The sequence below is a fragment of the Musa acuminata genome, chromosome BXJ1-2, assembly GCF_036884655.1.
Source record: "Musa acuminata AAA Group cultivar baxijiao chromosome BXJ1-2, Cavendish_Baxijiao_AAA, whole genome shotgun sequence".
Lineage (NCBI taxonomy): Eukaryota > Viridiplantae > Streptophyta > Magnoliopsida > Zingiberales > Musaceae > Musa > Musa acuminata.
The window spans coordinates 20,518,808-20,538,924 of record NC_088328.1 but is presented as its reverse complement, the minus strand read 5'-3'; the positions used below and the strand labels follow the sequence as shown (position 1 = coordinate 20,538,924).

The following is a 20,117-nucleotide window of genomic DNA, read 5'->3' as shown; positions in this document are numbered from 1 at the left end:
AATAACATGTATTTAGAGCATTGAAACAACAACCAAAGACAAAAAAGAACATATAACTGTGATTCATCTCGTTCTTCTCAACCTCTCCATTTGTCTGCATGCATATGCGTGATCTTAGCTTCTCTGCAACAGATGCTATTTTGACACACGGTTTATCTGTGTAAATCCATGGCTACGAACAGCACAAGGTCTCCACCACATTGCCTTGTGCCGTCTTTGACCAACCACTTCATTGCATGCTCTAGAAAAGATGGTTGCCAACTCGATTTCTCGACAGCGCTGTCGCCGTCGGGAACTGCTTGAGATCTTGACTTTAATAAGAAAAAGACGATGCATTAATGGGCGAAGCAAACGTTAGGTTGGCAACCTATTAATTGGGGAGACGACAGACACCATGACAAGCTTGGCAAAGAGGAAAGGGAAGGGAGGATGGCATGCACGCTCGAGAAACCAAAGGGAAAACAATAGTTCCACAGGGAACACGGAAGCCCCACACCCAGAATGGCGACATGAAAGCTCCTGTTCGGAGTTACAGTGGACTGCATGGGGCGGATTGCACCGCCCAACTCCGGTCTCCAGTTTCAGAAAGATCCCCAGCGTCGAAGCTGCTTCAGTGCCTCGACACTTCAGGGAAAGAAAGGCTACAGTCTGAAGCCCTTCGTACCAACCACATTCATGCACCCATGGTAGTCCCTCATCATAAAGGTGCAACTGGAGAGAGCAGTTCTCCTCCAGCCGACTACATGGCCACAGATGGAACACCAAAAGCTTCTCCAAAGGACCTTTATTTACCGTGACAGAAGTCTGTGATTGAAGTAGCTGTGTCGGTAGGGTAGAAGGGACAAGTACTCGTCTCTCTCATCATTTGTTTCACATTCCTCGTGAACTCCAATGATCTTAGACTAATTTTCCTTTTTGGCAATCGTAATACTGTTTCTGGCTTTTCTCTATACTCGTACTTATTGCGAGAGGCATCATCAAAACAAGTGATGAAAGAACCTGTACTCCATAAACAGATCCTTGTTTCGGCCACCGCGAAGTTATTGATCTCGACGGTAGAATAAAAATGAAACATGCAACACAATTGCTAATCGATCGACAGGGCTACAGGAACTACCGAGGGCATGACGCCGTCAAATGCCTGGCTTCACCGAGGAATCCTTCTCATCTTATAGAACACCACTGGGCACACAGTACTGCTACAGGAAGTGGGAAGCTCTCCGGCCACACCGCCACCCGGAGTAGGGAACAGGCTGCCCTTCATCACATGGCCACCTAGTACCTTTCTGCTGTGGGAACAGGGACGAGACTTCGACCCCGAAGACCAAGCTTATTTTGTAGCGACACCCGTAAAACACCACAGGTTGTAACACTAACAGATACGGCTCACTTTGGGCATCGTTTCGAGTTACCAGTCCTGCAACGCGCAGCTCAATGCACAAAAAGCCAGACGAAGACGAAGGCCTAAGAAACTAGGAAAAAGCCCTGCTTTTACCATGGTTCGTTAAGTGGCTCTGGTTTGTCTTGCGAGCACCGTAACATACCCCAACCCACCACTTTCCTATCCGACTGCTTTGCAAATCACAGCAGCAGATGATACAAACAACCCCTGAAGGAGTGTCATCAGCGGAGGTGGACAATGACCTCACAGAACATAAGCACCACAGATAAGCCAGAGACAGCAGCTCACAGAAGATAGAAGCACCAAAGATAAGGCACAGACTGTGTCCCTGTGCTGGCAGCAGTAGCCAAGTAGCACTAAAGTACTACATGCAATTATAGCTGTAAGAGGAGATACAAACAAAAAGGTGCAATCGCGGGGAATACCGGCGCTTAGTACATACAAACGCTATGCTTCTTTCCCCGTCCACCAAACAAAATAGCCAAAAGCACCAAAACACATCAGAGATCGATGCATGGTTTCTGTTCTCCGGCGTTGCTACCGGGCGATCTCAGCTTGAAGGGTGGAGTTTAGTCCCACCTGCTCCATCTCCCAGCTCAGTTTGGCGATCAGAGCATCCTCGACGGGCACGTATTCCTGCTTGACAAGTGGAGCAACAGCCTTACTTTCGGAGGAAGGGGAGGTCCACACCGGAACATTACATGGGTGATGGGAGTCTCTGCCAAGAGCTTAAAGGTATAGAGAGGTTATTATATTACCTCGAGCTTTTGGACGAGGTCTTTTGCGTTGGGAGCGGAGACGAAGATGTGACGCTGGTAAGGTTGGATGAAACCATCCTCCACGGCCTTGTCTATGAAGGCCAGCAGAGAGTTGTAGTAGCCGTCCACATTAAGCAAGCCAACCTTGAACCACGCTTGGGCTTGTTAGCGTACGAGACGACGGTGGATAATGGATCCTCGAGGTTGGAAAATGCTTACGGGTTTGTTGTGGATGCCGAGCTGAGCCCAGGTGATGACCTCCAGCAGCTCCTCCAGTGTTCCATACCCACCTAAAAGCAATGACGGACAGTATCATCAGTATGGGATAAGACTGGGCAGTAGTGGGTTGCAAAAGTACTTGATGGAGAAAGATGAGAATAGGACCAGGTAGTGCGATGAAGGCGTCAGAGTGGCGGGCCATTTCGGCCTTGCGCTGGTGCATGCTGGCCACCGGCTTCACTTCCCCAAACGTCTCCCCCGTAATCTAATCCCACCCCCCCGACACAAACACGAATCAACAGTCGACAGACATGGCATCTGCAGTAAGAATTTGGAGGAAGAAAAAAATGAATATGACTACCTCTTTGGACATCAGAGTTCTTGGGATGATCCTGTAGGATAAAGAAGAGCAAACGTTAGAGGAGAAGAAACAGGTAGGCGACTAAAGGGAAGGCTGTACTGACCCAATGACATGGCCTCCACCAGTATGAACAGCTTCGGAGACCAAGCCCATCAGCCCCACACTGCCCCCTCCATACACCAGATCGACCTTCCTCGCCACCTGCACGCAGAAGACAAGTCTCCTCAGCTGCGCTGCGCGGCAGAGAAGAAGAACACGAAGGTGGACACCGTGAAAGCTACCAGTTCCTTTCCAAGCTCCACGGCTGCATCTTGGTAACAGTTCCTCTTCCCGGTGCTGCTCCCACAGAACACGCACACCCTCTTGAACCTCGACTTTCCGACCGTGATCTCCTCCATCTCCCAACTCCCCCCTCCACACCTTTCCTCCTACTCCCTGGCCTTTGCTTTGGAACTGTAGACTTCCGCTCCCCGGGCCGAGCCTTTAGAGAGCCTCGAATCCCTACATATAACCCTTTCACTCCTGTCTAACAAAAAAAAAAAGGCGGAGAGAGAAAAAGAGTGGTCTTTCTCTCGCCCACGTAAATGCAGATGTCATTCTCTTGCGTACTTTTCATCAATCGAAAAAGATGGAACGACATGGCAAACTCAAAAAGTATATACACAGTAGAATACAGGAAGAATGAATGTTATGGTATAGTATCATATCTCAAGGAAATATTCTCCAAAGATCAATATAAAACGGAGAGAAATCAGCCACCACGGCACCTCGGGTTTAGTACCAGGCAATCATGACCACCGTAGTCATCCACACGTGTAAACCGTCCGTCTCCCTCGGAAACTCGCACACCCCCACAGTTTAGTACCTCTACACGCCTACATCTCTATGCACTTGTCTTATATATCCGCTCTGCTGTGGCCATTAACTGCGTCGGGTAGGGGGGGCAGAAGCTACATGGGGGGTGGTGGCAAGCGAACTAGTGGCAGGAGGAGGGGTAGCACAACACTGTAGCTGGATGATTGCCAAAAGAGGAGGGAGGAGGATCCCTTCAGTAAAAAGCCGATTCCTCCCTTCGCCATCGCCACCTACATTCTCGCAGACGGCTGAGCTGAAGGTGGGTGAGCGTGACACTGTGACCGTGTGAGCTCATGCAGAGGATCTCTCTGCACTTGTGCTCTTATCTCCAACTCGGTAGGGAGGCAAATTTAATGCTGGTGTTGCTGGTCTGATTAAGAAGAGATGGTGTTTCTGCTGCTGATGACCTGCACCTCTGTTTCCTTCCTGCAGCGGCCCGAATCCTGCCATGATTCCCTCGGTTTCAAGAGCCTGCAAGGGTTTCCAACGTCGTCTCCAACCTCATTCTACACTTTACAGATACACATCTAGTTCCTAAAAATCTGTAATTACTGCGACTTCATCTGTTTCGACATTAAAAAAACGATTTTTATATTAAATTCTAAAATTAAACAAACATTTATAGCATTTTTGTCTCCCTCGTGCAGAAGGAATGCAATATTAAACATCTGCGTCTGCTTTATTGCCGCTTCCATTGTCATCTCATGTAACAGTTACAGCTTAGGTTCACAATGGAGATCTTCTGTTTAGATGCTAGTCTACCTCGTGGCCGGCGGCACAATACTCATGACCACCTTTATTTACATTTTTTTTTCCCAGCCTAAATTAATCATTTTAAATCTTTCACCGCATAAATCTGCCGGTGACGAGAACTCGCAGCGGCATGCAACTGCGTAAGGCCGTTCCATCGCCGGGACGTGATGTCACGCCCCCTTCCTGCCGACGTCGCCCTCATCATTACCGGGACCCGGGTGGGAGACGTGTCGGCGTCCCAGGCTCCCGCTGCGAGATGCGTGCCGAACCTGATCGCCATGTTCGAGGTGTGCCGGACACCGGTCTCGGACTCGAGACGGGACTCCAATTTCCTGCGATCGCGGCATGTAATTGGACCAAAATCTCCAATTAAAGTGCATCAAAATGTTGCAGATCGCATATGAGAACGAACGGTGGCCTCACATGTCCCTGTGGGCGAATATACTTAATCCACAGCGATATTCGCCGGTCTAATTAATGCCGTTAGGATCGCCTTCCGCCATCAAGGCGTGCCTTTCGTTCCGGTGGATGAGGCGGAAGGGGCCATCCGACGGATAGCAACGGCGCAACCACCGTGATGCGCCGCCACGGCTAACCGCGGCCCCCACCCCCATCGCACACCGGACACACTACAGCCGTGTACGCGCCACCAACTGCTGTAGCGGCACCGCCACCGCTCCTTCATTCCCCGTCATAAAGCGTCTGCGCCATGTGATTCGAAGGCACATCAAAATGAATGCATTATTAATACGGGCGTCCCGTCCATTGATATCTTTTAATCGGTGTACGTGTGTGGTTCCATCGGCATTGAGTTCGGGTTCCATCAAGCCCGATTGCGGCATGGGAGCACGTGATTGGGGGACTGTAGGCGACATGACTGCCACGAGAAATTGGGGTGACCATTGTCGTGACATCGAACGTGGATGCGGATGCGGATGAATGTGTTTGGTGTGCGTTAGGGAAAACTGTGGTCTCCTCCTATCTTTATTGAGCTGACGGAAACCCGAAATCACTAGCGAGAGTGTAAAGTATTGTCTTAGGATTACGACGAAAACATGGTGTCACAATCCTTGTTTGACCGTAGCAGGACATGTTGTCGTGTGTACAATGGCCACTGACGATGAACACACAAATGCACATTTGGTCAAATGTGTGGAGATAAGACTCGACCGGCTGCAGTGGATCGATAAATGGGACCCATTGGAATCGACTCGACTCTTGGTGCACGTTGGGCCCATCTAAAAAGATGGAAAGGTTGAACTTGGTTTCAAATCAGTATTTTGATTTTAGAATACGAGACATTATTGATAACCTTTGATGACCCTCCGATCATCCCTATGAAGGTGGAGCTTTCAATTTTCTTATTTCATGGATGACACCAGGGTGTGAGGTAAGTTTGATAGCAGCTCTCCAACTTAGTTTCCTTTTTTCCCTAAGCAAAAAAGGGAAAAAAAATTATCTCTAGTGATTGAATGTAGTATAAATACTAAAAATGTATAATTAAGGATTTTCTAACTTACTTAAATTAGAGTTGAATTAATAAAAAAAGCACATATATGAAATTTTTAGGTAAATATTTTAAAACATCATGTTTTTATTTTTTTTCTTATAAAGTGTTTTCTTTTTATTTTATTTCCATAGAACGTTTGTTATTTTTTAAGAGATGAAATTATCCCTAATCTTATCTCATCGGCTATTGTTGGCCATCTCTGTCCTTACTTTATTTAAGAGTTTTAATTAAGAAAGAAAAAAACATAAATATGAAATGCAACTTATAGTAAAGATGTTAACTTTATTGTTTAAATGAGGGAGTTTCTTTACTTAAATTAGAGTCGAACTAAGAAAAAAAATTATAGAGATGGAAAGTTTTGTGATGCGATAATTATTTTTGAATAATTATAGAAGGTCAATCAACTTTATAGATGTTATATATTCTTCGTATATATGTCATGTGTTCTGCTATCATCAAAAATAAAATAAAATAAAACTTACATGATCTCTCCTACCAAACTATGAGTTTTATTCTTTGATCGATTACGGATTGAAGAAAGCATTCGATAAGGATTGGCTACATGTGATTTTCATGACATAAGACATTTTTGTGTATTTGAAACCTTAATTTTCAGATTAAGTATAACATTTTTGGCCAACAAATAACATTATAATATTTGGACAAAATAATGGCCACCTGTGAACTAATGTTTTCTTAATAATTATTGATGCCACATAACTCAATAAAACTCATTTGTCTATTTAATTAGTAGCATGGTTGATGAGGACATGCACATTACAAAGTTGGCGTGGCACAATAACATCGATGCGTTTTGGGTAGATAATTTTGCGAAGATAACAAGTGCATGGCTATCACAATACCACATCAACATGAGATAATAACGCAAAATGGAATTTGTTTGCCTATCACAATCCATGACCATTTCACTACAGTTCATCAATGTTTCCAATCACTTGGTACTTGGACCACTCGACTATCCTCATTCTTCCCCTTCATTTTGCTTCACCCAACCCTAACGTTTTCTGGCCGCCAAAGCATAACGAAAGTTGCAGCATTTGACCCCGAGGATGGAGACGGGAACCACTGTAAGTGGCCGTAACATACACGCATGTAACTCGACATGGACGAGAGAGACTTTACGTGCTCAACTTTTCTGTCCCAACGTGTAAAAGCTCCAAGCTTGTAGATAAGGTGGTGCTGCTGTTGGGGGTGAGCTTCCAGGAGAGTGGGGAAGAAGGGCTGTGTCGCTGCTTTGACCTGCTTTGCATTGGCCACGCATGGCTGGTCTTTTCCAAGAGGAGATCTGATCCAATAGGATTTGGTAAGTTAATATTTGATCGATATTGATATGATTCTATAAATTTATAAGAAATTATTCATTTTAAATATACCCATATGATTTTATCAATTTATGAGTCTCAAATGAAATTAAAAGTTAGAATAATCCCATAAACTTATAAACCCTTGATTTTTCTACTATTCAATCAATGTAAAATTAAATGTTCTTATTAGTGCTCCCCTCCGTAAGAGAGCCAAAGGCTTATAGATTTTTTTTGACGTTAAAATATTAATAACTTGATGTCATTGATCACGAGTCGATATGATTTGATTTTGTCTTGAAGGCACAAAATCGTCTAATGAGTCTTCTCAAGGGATGGATGGAGTGACTGAGACTGAACAAGGATTGACGAGGGAGACTATGAGATTATCCCGAGGTGAAGCTGAAATATATTCGATTTTCATTGAAACCTTACACAATAGGTCGATATGGGAATGGATTCTCAATCAAACCACTTCAATGCTTAATTTAGTTGATGAAAAATTGATTTTATATATAGTGAGTATTTTTTGAGATCAGTCCCATCTTTAAGTATAGAGGACCAATTTTTATACCTATAAAGTTGGCCAGAGAAAACTACGACTATGAAGGTCGCTCATACCTCTTACGGTATATTCATGCAAGTAGTCGACTCGTACAACCCCCTACGTCGTGGGTCGATCTATCCAGGCTTTCGTATAACGTTGGACTGACAAACGATGATGAGTGTGGATTGGTAACCTAGTTCTCTCACATGTCATACAGATGTCACGTTGTTCTTACGTCAGCTCTCCGATAGCTATTATCGATGACCAAAGTTCCTCTCCTTTTATTCTGTGCACTTCTGGTCGCCGGAGGAGGAAAGGTGATTAGGTTGGAGCGTGATGCTATAAAGTTTTCTTGCTATACACCTCCATGGCGGCATTATGTCCGCCCAAAGTGGGATTTCTGCGTCGTTTCCTCAAGACTGGTTCATGCACTTGCTTTCACGCTCGGGGTCGGTTCGATGAACTTTGCACTCGTCCTCAACACTTGAACTGCACACAGTGTTCCAACTGTATATTATACACTTTGTTGGTAATAATTGCCTTTAAGTGCACTGACCTCTTCCGTGACTGAGACAAACCTCGTCGCTTAATCCATTACTTGCACGGATGAAAGAGCCCATTTGTCACATACAACAACGTCAAAACATTATCGTCCTGTTATGAATACTAATCGTAAATATGGATGCAGGAAATCAAATCAAAATGTGTAAACTTAAATGCATTTAAAATAAACTTATAAGGTCAGCTAAACATATTATTTACCTTGGTTTAAGTATTTTGTGTCATATGGTCCAAGTTAATGGGTAGTATAGTTCGTGACAGATAGGAAATCATCAAATTATCAAATTAATGCCATGTTAATCGGAGGATAAGTGTGATTATATATTATACTAGATGAATATATTTTTTGGTATCTTGTGTTCAAAGATTTCGGGTCATATAATCAAGGCTTTGTTTCATCACGATCTGATCTAATGGTTAAATAGGGTTTTTCTCACTTAAGGATTTATCGTTCTCATCAAAGTTCATCCATTATGTTCTAATATACTAATTATTAATCCAATCTCGGACAAATGACATGTTAACTATCATTGAGCTTATACTACTAATTCAAAATGGTTAAACTAAAACCAGTAATAATATACCTATCAAATCATTATAAATTAATATTTAACTTATTTTTAATGTAAAAATAAATTCAATAATTACAAAATATAATGAGAGGATCCAAATAATAAATATGAAGACTTTTGTTGTCTTCACGTAGGCCTTGGTTGGTATGCAAGTGTGTTTTTCTGTTTTGTTATTATTAGCGTGTGAGAAATTTATGACAGTAATAGGATTAGGTTTTGATGAAACCAAACATACATCTATCTATATTTTTATCTTTTTTATCTTTTATCTGATTCTTCTCTGCTTCTAATCTCTTCTATATCTTTTTTTCTTAGCAGTAGAACTGAGTTCTTTCTCGTTTGCAGAAGTGGGTGAAAAGTACCCTTGGCTGTGTTCAAATAGGTATTTTTAGACTTTGTTGAGGTATAATCTACACACACACACACACACACACACACTCTCTCTCTCTCTCTCTCTATATATATATATATATATATATATATAGTGCTTTGTCGTTAGCTTGTATGTAACATTTTGTCGAAATAACTATATCATAGCTACATGTATAGGAAATTGTTTACATATAATAATACCTTGCATCTTCGTACTCTCTTGTATTTGCATATCAGCTCTAAAATCTCACTTTATTATTGTTTATTTTTATATTATTTAATTAATTGAAGATGACCAATACAAATATAGGAAAGAACGTTGTTGGAATATTAAATAAAAATCTGTAATTAGATGTGAATTTGGTTTAGGAATTTTAGTTAAGATTGAGGTTTCTTTCATTGTTGAAGTAAAAGTCTTGAGTTTATCACTCATATAATGCTTTAGTCATGTAATTGGAATAGGAGATAAATAGAGGCAAAAGAAAGATATAAATCTCTGAAAGATTGTAAGCTATAATGATGTTTAATATTAGTTTATTTTTTTAAGTGCCTTCTCTATTATTCTTCTTTATTGTTACTATTTTTTGATTTTATTCATGTCTATATATATATATATATATATGATTTAAAATGAATGATAATAAAATGGAATAAGAGTCACGAAACTATAGTAGGACAGGCTTGAACCTACATAAAATATGGTTCTCAAGGATTAATATACAATTAATCATGAAGAGTTAATTTATTACCATGTCTATTTACGAAATTTCAAGAAATAATAAGATACAACATCCCCTTAATCATAATAAGTTCCAGACAAGAGGATTACAAGAGAAGACCACAACTGAAATGGAGGTTGAGCTTCCATTCTGCTTCCCCTTAAATCATAATCAAGAAGAAGAAGAAGAAGAAGAAGAAGAAGAAAAGAAACAGCACAAAGTGACCATTGCTGATGGTATGATTTTGTATGTAATATGCTAATGGTGTTAATCCATGATATTAAATTCCATTGATTTTTTTTTTGTATTTAGTGGGTAATTATAAATCAGTTGTTCCATGCAATTAAAACCAAATCATAATTGAAATAATCTATTTTGTAATTTTGGAATACTTTTCCAAGTATTCATGAAAGTCAACGATATCAAGAAAAAGCAACCATCGAAATCTTCTTAATAAAATTAAATCCAAGATTCTCATTTATATATTTTTTGTATTTAAAGCAATGTTATGCGAGTTTATAAGACAACTAAAATTCCATGTAATCAGTCTGAACCCAATTCTAACCCCATTCTCCGATTAACGTATTCTAATTCTAACAAAATTCACCAAGTATATATACTATTGTAAATGTACTTTAAATTAGTCTTGATCTATGGGGAACGAGAGAACTTGTTGTTGGGTGGTCTCGTCCACGAGCTAAGCAGTGAGATCCATAGGATTAATTAAAATGCTAACTTAATATAGGGTTAGATGAAAAATCAAAAATAGAGCCACCATACACAGGAAAACAAAGATTCCATGATTTTTTAGATAGTTCAAACCCAATTGTCATTATTTTCTGATATGATGATTTAGATAGACCCATACTCTCTAAATTGATTAGTGTGTATTTTGAGATTTTTTTTCTACTTAGTTTCTCTCTATGATTTTTACGAACCTCATCTAAGTATCTGTTTTCATATAGTGTTTTATATCATCCGATTAAACTAAAAAAATATTTAATCTCATTATTCATGTTGAATGATTTTTCATATCAATCTTCTCTCGTAATTTGTTTAGTATTTACAATCTCATATTTGGTGGTTAAATTATATAAGTTATGGTGTTTATTGCTTCCATAGATTCGCGGCATCTCTCTTCTCACACCAAAGTGATCTCAAATTCTTGTATGAATCAAATGAAAGATTGAGATAGTACTATATCTTAATTAATAATAACTAATTATTCTATCTGGAAGGTCATTTTATAAAGATTTATATAATTTCATTAAAGCATAGAAGGTCAAAACCAAATGAAAAATAGATAAAGAGTGGGAACAGATGAATGACAATAATGTATTCCATCATCTATCTTAGGGAACAAATGAATATTATTTGTAGATGAAGTTGATAAACTTATACAAGAGGAAAATCTCATAAAATAATTTTTTTATGGTTAAAAGACTTATTCATTTGAGATATTGATATAGAAGTAATATAGCAATGACCTTCAAGATATTATGAGTCAATTAAGTAATCTAAAAGTTCTATTGACATATGAGTTGCAAGTTGACATATATATATATACTTAAATTTTCTATGGAATGGGGTTGGAAGGTTGGATCTGAACATGTAGCGACGCAAATAGACTGATAATTTAGATTAATAGTTAGTTTAGAGTCATATTCCTTCATAATATGTTTCCATAATGCATCAAAATGGTGTTAATTGAAGAGTGGAGGTAACAACAACGATTCAAATTATATTAGTCAAAACCGTTCCATTTATAAAGAGAGAACATGATCATCTCATTCCCCTTTGATCCTCATCGTCTGTACACTCTTCGGTAGTGTTTCTTTGGTTCGCCATTCTACAAAGAGGGAGTAAGAGCGTTGAGGAGGGCTACTCTTATGTTCACCAAACTCCTGTACACCCTCTCGCTTCCCTCCTCCAATCCCTCCATCCTCTCCTCCAGCTTCTCCATCGCCCCCATCTCCGCTTCCTCTGCTTCACGTTTTTTCGATGGCGACGGCCTCCTCAATGCCCACACCATCCACGAGTCTTTCGACGTCGAGGCGGCCGCCGCCGCTGATGCCGCTGCGGACGACACCGCCGCGATCCCCAGGTAAACCGCCGACATCGCGGTCGCCGTCGCTGCCACCGCTTCAGTGACGATCCCTGCGACCTCGGCCTCGGCCGCGTCCGCCCAGAGCCCCGGGGTGAAGGGTGGACATCTGGTGAGATCCTTGATGGCCGTGGCGAGCAGGACGAGCTCCTTCTCCGCCCGCCGGAGGGACCGGGCGGCGGAGGCGAGCCGCACCGGGTCGCGCCGCCTGACTGCGGTGCAGGCCTCCGCGTGGTGCTGCCCGAGCGCCAGGACGGCGGAGCGGAAGGAGCCCTGGGCGTCGAGGAGGCGGAGAAAGCCGTCGAGGAGGCGATCGGCCAAGGCGGGGCAGCGGCGGAGGGGATCCTGGATCCGGGAGAGGCGGAGGAGGTCGTCGAGTGCCGCGAGAAGGCGGTCGATCCGCTCGAGATCGGAGGCGGTGCCGGAGCGTAGGGAGCGTATCTCGTCCTGGATGAGGGAGAGGGCGGACTGGGAGCGGCAGGGGAGGCTGGCGGAACGCGCGTGTCGGGGCGCGTCGCGGGGGCGCCGGCGGGCGGGGCTGGCGTTAGGGCTCAGGCCCGATAAAGAGAGGGAGCGGCGGAATCCGGAGATCATCTCGTCTTTCCAATCTCGGGTATGCTTGCTTAACTGTCTGTCTGATCTTTGGCTTCTTCTGCTGATCGGTGGAGAGAGAGGAGAGGAAACGGGATTTATAAGTAGAGAAAGGAGTGCGTCGGAGATGAGACGGGATTAAAGAACAGAGGAAGCACGGAATGGGCTGGCGCTCAGGACTCCACTCGCCGATCTGCGCGGAGAGGGAACAGACGTGGGACGGAACACGTGGCGACCCAACATTATCTCGTGGTCTCTACTAATAAAACGCATAGTTTAGTAGTCTGATCTAAGTCATTACAGGTTGGAGGGGGGGAGGAGTAGCTAAGGGTATCAGCTAATAAACCAAGGTCTAATCTAATCCATGCTCAATTGTAGTTGATCTCGTGTTTAACTTAAACTAGATAAAGATCGTGTAACTTATGAGCATCGCAAATTACTGGATTTTATCTTAAGATGGCCAAAGCTTGTCTGCATAAATGAAGAATGAGTTAGGAGGAGGAGAACGGGGATGGAGGAGAGATAATAAATGGCAGAACAGCAAGATCCAACCATGTCAATAATGCAAATCGAGATCTGGAAGCATGGCAACGCATAAAAGCAGGACCACGGATCCCATCTGTCTCTGCCTCTTTTGTTATCCATTTGTTGTAGGCTCGTGTCGATCTTTTGTGAGTCTCCACGTACAGTAAATGAAATAATAAATATATAATTTACTTTATGAACCATCTTGTAGATGTTTAAATCATAATAATGGTAGAACAAAATTCTTGCAAGCAACATCTCATGTTTGATTTTTTGTTTTAGGAATCATATCATAATTGGTTAGTGATGATTTGGCAATTCTATTTGATTTAGTATACAATCGACAGAGATCAGACAAAACAAATGGCGAGGTTCTTTCTTCTCTGTTGGGTCGAGATTCCTGATGTCTCCTTGCCACTTGTACCGGCGGTGGATTCCCGGAGCGATCATATGCGCCTGTGGTTTCGGATCCACGTGCGGCGTTTCTTGTCGCTCACTGCCCACGAGTTCTACGACTGTGTGCATTTGGGTTTTCCCTCGGCGACGAAGAAGGAAGGAAACATCATAAAGAAATGGAGAAACGGTAGAGAGAGAGATGGATGTGGAGACAAAGCAAAGATGTCAGTCGGAGGGTGAGACGGCATTTCTTGGGTTGGCGATCCGAGTTCCCGAGGAGGTGGGGAACAAAGCTGTAATGGCTTTTGGGAAGAGGTGGCGTCCAAAAACCTCAGATGGTCCCATCAATGAAACAGCAGAAGGCAGCTCAACGCATGGAGAAACCATTCTGTAGTGGTTCGTGGCAAGGTACACGAGTGCCATGGCATCATGCATTAAACTAATGGAATGTGCATCAAGCCAACCAAGGTTAGTAGGTTCTTCTCCTTCGTTCCGGTAGACGCATGCCTGCATGGCTTAGACTAGATGCCTTATTTTAGTCACCGGAGATTCCTGCTGTCCTCTTCTTCCCCGCGTGTGCGAGGTGTATGTGCTCGGGGAACCGTATGCCTCGTCTGCTGCTGCGTACCCGATGCGTTCGCGAGGAGTCAACTAGAAATCGTAATATAAAGAAATTTAGAACAATTTGGGTGGTAATTGATTGAAGGGATAGACCAATCCTCACATAATTAATGTTACTCTTTTAAGTTGACATTTTCGATTTCCTACTCAGCATCCAAAAAACTTGGCTCGATCTGCCTGTGATATCGGGTCTTATCGTGTTCGTACACAGAGAGACTGGGACGTGTTTGCATATACTAACATTTGTACATGTGAAATTACTCAGGACTTTAGAAAGGAGATTCCATCTTTTGCTTTAGGTCATAATATCGGTAATGATATCAGATACGAGATACATTATTAGTTAATTATCTGATACGTCACTGTTATAAAAGAAAGAGAAAGATAATATTCCTTATCATTTATGATGAGAAAGATGATCGTAAATTTTTTACTTATCATTTATGACCGAAAAGGTAATGCTTCCTTCTTATCCTTGATTCGCACATGATTCGTACATGGAATGCTGGATAGTTAAGATGCTCATTGTTAAACAACAATTTCGTGATCCCAATTGTATGTTTGGTCCTTAAACTTGAGACACAAAGGATGTCCTATATGAGTACTCCATTCTTTGATACCAGACTTCTAGGTTTGGAAGTTCTAAATCTAGCACAACCGGTTATCGTGAGTGGTAGCCAACCTTACGATGACAATTGAATATTGATAGATGATCAATTACTCTCGGTGTCATGAGAGGAATATCCTATGTGTTCTTGCTTAAGCAAATCCCTAGCTAGAGTCATTCGGATTGAGAGATAAAGAGTTCTTCAAGTGAATCTGATTAGAGCGAGACACAAGTAGATTCCATATGGGTCTGACAACACCATACTCGATATACGGTCTCTAGGATGTTAGATGAATGAGGGACTATAGATACATAGTAACTAAGGATAGACAAGTCAATGGATTGAATCCCCCTGTATCGTTTGAGAATTATGACATAGTGGCATAGTATGCTCGTAGTCGATGAATCGAGTAAATTATTATAAGAGATCCTAATTCACTAAGTCAGAAGGAGGTATAATAGGTATGACTTATGGTCAGCTTGATATTGGGCTTAGAGGGTCACACACATATGGCAGGTATTGCGACGAGTAGAGGTTCGGATATGAGATATATGTTTGAACCCTTATCTTATTGGATATCCAATAAACATATGAATTATTGGATCTTATGGATAAGATCCAATAAGAACCAATGACATATTATTGGGTAAAGATCCACTAATTCAAGAGGTTTGAGTAATTGGATGGAGATTTAGTACACGATAGGATAAGATCCATTAAGGTAAAGTTGATAAGGACCTCTATAAATAGAAAGAAACCAAAAGGGCATAAGCTAGGCCTCTTTTGGCTACCATATTATATTCTCCTCTCTCCCTTTCCTCCTTAGCCAATAACCTTTGTTTGAGGTATGTGGACAGCAAGAAGGGTCGACCCCCTTCTTGATCCTGTTGTGCTCGTGAAGAAGAGGTTTGTACAGCAATTTGAGGAGCGTCTTCACCGCATCTACTATGTGGATCACCGCTAAAGAATAGAATAGTTGTCCTCCTTTATTCTCTCCCATAGATCTGTAGGATTTTAGGGATATACGATCTCTCTAAGTAACACATATCCCTTAACACGTGCAGTTTTTTTGGTTTTACGAGTTTTTACGTACTAATCTTCGCACGACGACAAGAAACTATTTTCTGTGAAAATCTAGAAATTTTGTTTTCTATTCTTCTGTTATGCATGTGATGTTGCTTTAGATTTCCCAACAATTGAATTGTTGATCGTGACTAAGGTGATGACACCGCTTGTTGGGTTAGTTGGGGAAAGATCGAAGCAACAACTTGTATTATGCTCATTAGTGTCTGCATCTATTGGGTGAGGTCGAGGAACGCTTCAGTAGGGACGAGCAAGGAACTTAGGGTCGCCCTTGGATCATTGAACGTATATTAGTATCGTGTCAGTGTTTGTGTAAATGTGGATGCATCCACGTGCAGAAAGGGAGGTTGTTGCCCCTCGAGTGAAAGTATTGTAGGTCAGGGGTAGGATTGGTAAGTAAATTTTCTTACGACATCAGACCCTCCTTTTAGTGTCAAAATATTATGAGAAAATATCGTTGAAATCTTGATAGGCCCGATGTAGTATGGACCCACATGCACTAGGTTGTCCGAAGCGCCTCTAAAGTAAAAACGACAAGCTTCAAAAATGCCACTACACCAAGACCAAGGTCGGGGAGGGGGGGGGGGAGGCGGGGTTCTCAACTCGATCCCTCCGAAACCCAAGTTAATAACCCAATATATACGAGGGCCGATGCAAATGGTTCTCTTTCTCTATGTTAAAGATAAACATTTATACCTGATAGTAAACTCATTCTCTAATGAGCACCTGTACTATATTCCTAGTGTCTCCACACGAGTAGCTATGATATTAGCTGCCTCCATCATATGGATGAGTATATAGCACACCAGTTCGTCCGGTTATCTCGATATCCCTCTCGAGTAACTTACAATCAGAATTATTTAGGGTATGTATTTAACGGTGAATCAGTCTCATTATCATGATCTCACTACGATCCGATTCTCATTGCATAGATCCATGAATATCATAATATATGCAACATGTAATATAAAGTGAGAAAATATCAATAATAATAATAAGTAAAAAGACTGTGTAGCGTGTCATACATATCATCACTCATGTGATTGGCTTATAGGGCACCTATGACTAGCATACTCATGTCTATAGTGGATCACAATCATAAGACTACAGAGGATTAAAAAGAGGGATGAGGTAAAATATGTTCGAAGCGCATAAGTCGAGAAAGCATGACCCGTATGAAGAGAAATATATCATGATGGAGGCATAAAATAAAAATATGCCTGATGTACTTGAGTTAAGAAAACCTAACCCATGTGAAGAGAAATCTGCCATGACAAAGGCACAAGGTAAAATGTGTCCGAAGTGCATGAGTCGAAAAACCCGACCCACCTGAAGAGAAATCTGTTACAGTGGAGGCATAAGGTAAAATGTGTCAAAGGCACATGAGTCGAGAAAACCTAACCCGCATGAAGAAAAATCTATTACGATGGAGGCACAAAGTAAAATATATATGAATCGCATATCAAGAAAACCCAACCCGTGTGAAGAGAAATCTGTCACAATGAAGGCATAAGGTAAAATGTGTTTGAGGCATGTGAGTTAAGAAAACTTAACCTATGTGAAGAGAAATATGTTACAATGAAGGCATAAGGTAAAATATGTTTGAAACATGTGAGTTAAGAAAGCCCGACTCACATGAAAAAAAATCTATCATGGTGGAGACACAAAGTAAATATACCCGAGGCATGTGAGTTAAGAAAATCTGACCCATGTGGAGAGATATATGTCGCGGTGGAGACAAGGTAAAATATACTCGAAATGCATAAGTTGAGAAAACCTGACCTACGTGACGAGAAATCTGCCGCTACAAAGGCATAAAATAAAATATGCTTGAGGCGTATAAGTCAAGAAAACTCAACCCATGTGAAGAGAAATCCGCTACAACGGAGGCATAAGGTAAAATGTGCTCGAAGTGTGTGAGTTAAAAAAACCTGACCCGCATAAAGAGAAATCTATCACGATAGAGGCAAAAAGGTAAAATGTGCTCGAGATGCATGAGTCGAGAAAACTCGACCCGCGTGAAGAGAAATCCACCACAACGGAGGCACAAGATAAAATATGTCCGAAGTGCATGAGTCAAGAAAACCTGACCCACATGAAGAGAAATCTATCACAATAGAGGTATAAGATAAAATGTGCTCGAGATGCATGAGTCAGGAAAACCCAACCCGTGTGAAGAGAAATCTATCACAACGAAGGTACAAAGTAAAATATGCATGAGGTGCATAGGTCGAGAAAACCTAACCTGCATAACAAGAAATTTGCTATGACAAGAAATATGCCATGACAAAAGTATAAGACCAAATGTACCCAAGGTACTTGAGTTAGAAAAACCTGACCCACGAGAGAAAATCCTAAATGTTATACTTCAAGCCCCTCTTGCAAGAGCTTTGAAGCATGCCTTTGGGATGAGGGACAAATGATAGGGGATATATTATCGGCTAATCATTCGATATGTCATCGCCACATGACGATTAAAAAAGGAGAAGATGAAGCTTCCTTCTTGTTATTTATGATTAGGAAGACAATCATAAACTTCGTTCTTATCATTTATGATAAGAAAGGCAATCGCAAGCTTCCTTCTTATTATTTATAATCAGAAAGGCAATCTCAGGTTTTATTCTTGCTCTCTACGATTATGTATAAAAACTCACCTTTAACATAGAGAAATGAGAATTCACATCGGTACTCACATATCTTAGGCTATTAACTTGAATATCGGAAGTACTGGATTGGGAAACCTCTCCCAACCATGGTTTTGGTTTAGGTGGCATCTTAGGAGCTTATCATTTTTATCTCGAAGGCACTTTAGACAATCTTGCATATATGAGTTTCGACCAAATCGGGATGATCAAGACATGAATAACATTTTCTCTTAATTTTAGTTCAGGTGCTAATGTTGTATATGGGCAAAAGAAATAATAATGACCACTTTAGTTGTAAGAAGCGAGTGACTCTAATAGCCTCTACCTGATCGATAGACATATCCGAGCCTCACTACGAACGAAATGCGTCAATGCTGAAAAGGGCTTTTAGTCACTAAATGGACCCCTTTTCTCTATAGCATTGTTTCTAGTATCTTTACGAATTTACTTAAGATTATTATTCTAAAATATATTTTCCTATAGTATCTTCTTAAAAAAAGAAAAATTATGTGTTGGTCATTGGCATAACATTTTCCTCTCTGATTATGCATTCTTAGTGACGGAATGATGTGCAGAACTAATTAAAATTTATCGACATATATCCATTTTGGCTGACTCACTATAACATTACTATCTCAGTGTATCCTTGAGACATCTCAAGATGTACCATAATGATTCGACAAAATCGAGGTTATACCTTTTTGACCCACACTAGTTCTTGATATAACCACGCCAATCTAACCCTTGAAGCATTAGAAGAAACTAATAATTAATTTTTCATTATAGGTCCACTCCGTTATTGTAACAATCTAAGTTTTAGACGAGGCACATTAATATCACACATCTTTTAAGGGTCCTTTTTAACCCTTTGCCACAATTCCTTAGTTTATTGGCTATAATCATCATTGTATAAGAAGTTCATATTTTAATCTTCTCCTTTTTTTTTCCTTAGATAATTCTCTTCTCCGAGCTACAAAAGACTTTTACGTCATTTTCATCCCCTCCTCCTAAGGTAAACTATGACAAAAAGAAAATAACACATAAATAATATAAACTTTGAGAACTTTTGTCATGACCCGGGTTTGGTAGACTAGTTAGTCCATCAGACATAAATCACTGATCAAAATACTTAAGTTAAAAATAATAATAATACACTTATTAGAATCTTATAAATTATTCTTAATCTTATCCACTTAAGATGTGGGACTTCATCGTCAAAATCAATATAGCCTAAATCAAACACTATCGTGTATGCTTAAGGTCTCTTACCATTACCTAAATACTAGATCGGTTATGATACCAAATATCACGACTAAGCCTGATAGACTAATTGGCTTATCTATTTCGTCTAACCGAAACTAAAATGTTTAATCTGATATTAATATTAGTCTACCTAAATTAAAAATAATAATAATACACTTATTACACTCATCAATCCCTTATAAGTTAATATTAATATTATTCATTTTAAACATGAAATTAATCATGATGGTATACTCTTAATCTCTCTAGCCTCTTTTTTGCACTTCAATTTTATAAGATGTATATAGGAAGATTGGCTGCATTAGAAATAAGATTATAACTGATCTTTTG

General features: G+C 40.8%; 2 protein-coding genes across 2 annotated transcripts; both read right to left on the bottom strand.

Moving 5' to 3' along the window:
* Positions 1-1,745: 1,745 nt before the first annotated feature.
* On the bottom strand, positions 1,746-3,224 carry LOC135612453 (cytokinin riboside 5'-monophosphate phosphoribohydrolase LOG1-like). The gene is made up of 7 exons (XM_065108776.1): positions 3,022-3,224; positions 2,844-2,941; positions 2,741-2,771; positions 2,545-2,644; positions 2,380-2,450; positions 2,161-2,304; positions 1,746-2,038 (listed from the first exon to the last, which is right to left on the bottom strand). The coding sequence occupies exons 1-7, from the start codon at positions 3,136-3,138 to the stop codon at positions 1,940-1,942; spliced, it is 660 nt and encodes a 219-aa protein (XP_064964848.1). The 5' UTR covers positions 3,139-3,224; the 3' UTR covers positions 1,746-1,939.
* An 8,576-nt stretch (positions 3,225-11,800) lies between these two features.
* On the bottom strand, positions 11,801-12,649 carry LOC135611354 (uncharacterized). Its single transcript, XM_065107087.1, has one exon. It carries the CDS (start codon positions 12,647-12,649, stop codon positions 11,801-11,803), a length of 849 nt encoding a protein of 282 aa, XP_064963159.1.
* Positions 12,650-20,117: the final 7,468 nt, after the last annotated feature.